The sequence below is a fragment of the Cibotium barometz genome, chromosome 20 (assembly GCF_041138505.1).
Source record: "Cibotium barometz isolate CiBa-2024 chromosome 20, ASM4113850v1, whole genome shotgun sequence".
Classification (NCBI taxonomy): domain Eukaryota; kingdom Viridiplantae; phylum Streptophyta; class Polypodiopsida; order Cyatheales; family Cibotiaceae; genus Cibotium; species Cibotium barometz.
Genome location: NC_141065.1, coordinates 745737 through 750834, shown reverse-complemented (window position 1 = coordinate 750834; position 5098 = coordinate 745737). Strand labels below are relative to the sequence as shown.

Below are 5098 nucleotides of genomic sequence, written 5' to 3'. Positions count from 1 at the left end.
AGTGACAAATTCAGAGTGGGATTAGTGCCTGTCATCATTGGTAAAAAAAAACAATCATGAGAGTTAGAACTGTTTAGATTTGTTTCCACATTATACGAGTCTTATCCATCAAATTGCGACTCGTTGATGCATGGCAACAATGCGGATCTAAAGCAGAATGGCAACAAATGTTTTCTACATTGTATAAGTTGTTGGCAAATTGTTGTGACATTACCAGCTAGCTTTGTTATTTGTGTGAGAGGCTTCTCTAAACAAAACATGATCAAAAGCATAGGTAGATGTTTGGCCTTGAAAATGCTTGACATGGCTATGTTCTTCTCACTTTCTCCTCCACATAACATGAAAGATGTTGATTGGGATGAGGTGTGGAAAAGTTTGAAAGAAGGAAGACCTCAAATGTTACATGAGCTGTAATGAAGATTCCCCTTCAAACGAAAAAAAAAAAACTCTCTTTATCATTTCCATATTGCTCAATCTTCAATTATGATTGTTTTAATTGCTTTGTGTTTAAAAAAATCAAATGCTATCTAAAATAATAAAAACATTGGAACGGCATGGGAAGGCCTGACACTGTTCCGCCCAGGACAAGTTACATAATACAAATCACTTTCAACGAAGTGGAGGGCGTGGGTCCAGACTCCAGATTCCATGGCACATGGTCCTCAAAGGAAAATATAGTAGTATACGTAGAGACGACGACACAGCGTTGCCAAAGCGTGTCGCTTTCTGTGGGCGGTGGTATCTGAGGTCTAAGAATTATAAAAGGCCCTCATCTGATCATCAGAAGAAGAAGATTGATGAAGTTGATAACTTACATACCACTTACAAGTTAGTACTGTACTGCTGCCCAGTGCCCTCCCTCTGCCCACCCTTGAGAAAGCAGAAAACCATGGCTCTCTCTGGTAGTACTACTACTCTGCTTTTACACCCCGCCAGGACCAACGTGCAGTTGTTGATTCATGATTTCTCCCGTAATGTTCCCTTCAATGGCAACTTTGGTAAGGTTGCCCATACTACCCCTCGCTTAGCAACGCGAGCCGTGATTAATACAGAGCTTGTAGGCACTGCGACTCATGCTCTTGGTAAGAAAGTTACGGTTGTAATTTCGCATAAAAGATTCAAAATTTCGAAATTTTTGTTATAAAACAAGTTAACCTATGCAAATCTTTTTCGGACGATATATATCAATGTGTTTGTTTATAATACCTTTATACTTTTACAGTACTGCTTTCAAGAATTCGAGTTTTATATATATATATATACGTACTACCAATATCAATCTTATCTTCTATGGAGTCCGTCTTTCTTATCCCAAAAAAAAAAGCTTTTTCAATCCCCCTCTTTTTATTAATATAGTTTATGCTTTTCGAAAAAAGGAAATGCCATCACACGCTTAAGCTCTCCAGTGTTTACGAAAAACATCTCTCTCACAAGTTTACAATTTCGCAACCTTTTTCTCGATTCGATTCGATTCGAGAGAGAGAGAAAGCACATCCATTGTTTGCAGGCTTTTGTGCATCTGCTAAATCTGCTAAACGTTTTGTTTTCGAGTGGAATTATTTTCAACAAGTTCTCTGTGGAAAATACACTATTATTTGCAAAAAGAAACTATTTCTTTCATAAACATTTTTAACCCCTCCATGTGTTTGAATATGTATTGAAAAGGTGGTGAGCAATTCTGGAAAAAGATACCCATGTTCTCCAATGTAGAAGCGGATGAGTTTCTGAGCTACCGTTGGCAGCTAAGCAACTCAATTCGAAGCAAGGATCAAGTAACCGACTTCCTTCAGAATGTCCTCCCTCACGACGATCAAAGCTTCCGAGATGATGTGCTAGCGGGCATCGATCGGGCCCCCATGAGCATTTCGCTAACACCATATGTATTATCGTGTATCGATTGGGCCAATGCCGCAACAGACCCCATCAGAATGCAGTTTCTTCCCTTGGACTCCACTCGGCAGCAAGACCATCCCATGGCCCTACTAGATACGTTATCAGAGGAAGTACTTACATTTACTCCCCTCACTACATCTAGAAGTGATCATGGTTCTTTGAGGGAAAAATGTTTTTTATTCTTCTTCTTTTTTTTTGTTGGGGGAAGATAAGTATATATATATATCAAAAAACATCTACACACTATCTTAAGGGGGCTTTTAAGTTATAGCCACCTCTCCATGTGGATTAAAAAAATAAACAATACTACACGTGGACACATAACTTGTGATTATTTTTTTGGTTTGAAAGACTTATTGTTGCTCTCTTGTTTTGCAATACTCATGTGGTCTTCAAATGTAGCTTCAAAGTCCGGTGCCCGGCCTTGTACATCGTTATCCAGATAAAGCTGTACTTGTGTCTACAACCGTGTGTCCAATATATTGCAGGTACCTTTTGTTTACCTTTAAGCCAATCATACACTAGGTTGTTTTTTTTGTGGTTTAAATCAATCAATCAATAAATTTAAATGGTTTATAAAATATTTGGAGGTACATAGGTAACAATAAGATTTCAAATGTTGAGTTAATAATAACACAATCTTTCGAGAAAAAGAGAGAAATAAACACAAGAGTGGTTGTGCGCAAAAGTTCTATACTAATTAGCTTTAGCGATTCGGATGCTTTTGTCTCAGATTTTGCTATAGAAGCTATGTCGTGGGTGCTGAAACCAACATGGTCCAAAAACAAACTTTTTCAAAGTCCAACCGTGAACGATGGAAACAGGCCTTTGAGTATCTCAGTACTCATCCCCAAATTGAAGACTTGACAATTTCTGGAGGCGATACGTTTTTCTTATCAACAGATGACATTGAGTACATCGGCACAACACTTTTATCTATGCCTCACATCCGTCGTTTCAGGTAAAACATTTGAAAATATGTCCGTGGCTGTTTCATTGCAAAAAAATATGTTTTGACGTATTCTAGTTTCTAAAATGAAACATGTATGTCTCAAATGTCCTAAACTTCATAGAATGGATAACCATAGGATACCTTTGTCTAAATTCCTAAAGGAATAATTTCAAGCTTCCTTTCTCAAAAATGAAAGCTTGTTCTCTACGAACAAGTATTATATATATATATATATATATATATATATATATACACATATATATATATATGTATGTATGTATGTATATATATGTGTGTGTGTGTGTGTGTGTGTATTGCGTGAGTTCTCATATTGCACATGATGTCCTAGCAGTTAAGCATGATAAATAACTTGGATAATTCATTAATTAAAAGTTTGAGTTCTTTCCCAAACTTAAGAAGAACATATTATGTGGGTTTAACTTCATAAGTGCCAACACACAAAGCATTAAACCATCAACTCTATCATGCACATAATAGATTGTGGCTGGCTATGGCATCCCTCATCATGTCATTGATTCATAAGAGTATACAAATACATGGATTATTGAACAAACTTGATGATTGAAAAATGTCCCCAAGAGAAAACATTGGTTTATAAATATTGCTAAAAAAACTTAGGGTTTGAAAAATTGACTTTCTCCATAATGGGGATTTTCAGTTGAATGGAGACTTCTGATCAACAACAACTATCCACCACCCCTAGGCCTTTATGTTGTTCAACCTACTCATATGTTATGAAAACACTTCACAATTAGATACACTTGTTTTTAAATATAGTATGGTATGAAATGGGCTAGAGATGGTGGATAGATAGCATCTCATTTGTTCATTTTGTAGGTTTGGGACACGAGGTTTCACAGCAGCACCCATGCGAGTATTAAATGACCATACATGGAGAAATGTCATTTGTAACTTGGTACAAAGGGGTAGAGAAATGGGTAAACATGTAGCCCTTCATCTACACTTTAATCATCCAAATGAAATATCTTGGATCACAGAACTTGCAGCTCTAAAGCTCTTCCAACTTGGGGTGACTTTAAGAAATCAAAGTGTCCTTTTACGAGGTGTCAATGACTCACTAGAGACAATGTCTACTCTCATAAAGAAGTTATCGTACAACAACATACACCCATACTATGTGTATCAAGGTGAGATGGTTAAAGGTACGTGATCTCTCTCTCTCTCTCTCTCTCTCTCTCTCTCTCTCTCTCTCTTCCCCGTCCCTATAATATACCAATAATTATATATAAATGACATAGTATCAACAAATGTGCACACTTGTTTCACCATGGTAAATAAATATATATAAGCAACATCAATGAATGTATACATGTGTTTAATCAGAGTAAATAAACGTCTAAGGCATGATGCCTTTTCTATTTTTCTACATTTTAGGAGTAGAGGATTTGCGGACACCTTTATCAACAATATTACACTTGGAAAAACAAGTACAAGGACTTACTGCAGGCTTCAATGTTCCGAAATTCATTTTGGATTTACCATTAGAAGGTGGAAAGCAACTTGTTAATCATTATGAGAGTTATGATCCGATAAAAGGTATAGCTACTTTTAGGTCCCCAGTGGGAAACACAAATGGCATACATACTTATTGCGACCCTCTTCATGCACTGTCTCCAAGTGTACAACAAGATTGGCTAAATGGTACCTTGCCATAAAAGGAGTGGGAGTAAAGCCAACAAAATCAAGATATCGTATCACAATCTTATTTTGTGTTTATTTCTAGAATAAAATAAATATTTTCAATAGCATATATCCCACATCGAAGAAATATTGTGTTAAAAAAATGCTACACTTAATTTTTGCAATGCATAGAAGTGCTAATATTTCTAAGTTGACATTAATAATATTACAACTACTCATGTATAACATAATGTGGTGGACCAAGATTTTTTTGCCTATACTTTGTACATGTGGGCAAGCACATGAGTTGTATGTGTGGTTTGGGTTTAAAGGATGAATTTAGATTTTCAAATTGTTCATTTATCAAAGTGGAGAAACTTCCATGTCCTCTAGTAATGCTAAATAAAGGAAATGTTCAAATCATGTTGAGATCATGTCTCTGAAGGTATTGGGTGCAATGACATGGATTCAAAATTTCTTAAGAATATTATGTTCAAATTGAGAATGACCAAACTATTTCTAATTCAAGAGTTCCATTGATTAATTAAAAATCAAACCAAAATGGGATTAGAAAAAAACTTGCCTTTGTTT

General features: G+C 36.0%; 1 protein-coding gene across 1 annotated transcript; it reads left to right on the top strand.

The window, feature by feature from the left end:
- The first annotated feature begins 640 nt into the window (after positions 1 to 640).
- Positions 641 to 4632, top strand: LOC147627421 (uncharacterized). The gene is made up of 6 exons (XM_086814308.1): positions 641 to 1082; positions 1666 to 2003; positions 2296 to 2381; positions 2627 to 2854; positions 3704 to 4029; positions 4262 to 4632. The coding sequence occupies exons 1-6, from the start codon at positions 656 to 658 to the stop codon at positions 4540 to 4542; spliced, it is 1686 nt and encodes a 561-aa protein (XP_086670434.1). The 5' UTR covers positions 641 to 655; the 3' UTR covers positions 4543 to 4632.
- Positions 4633 to 5098: the final 466 nt, after the last annotated feature.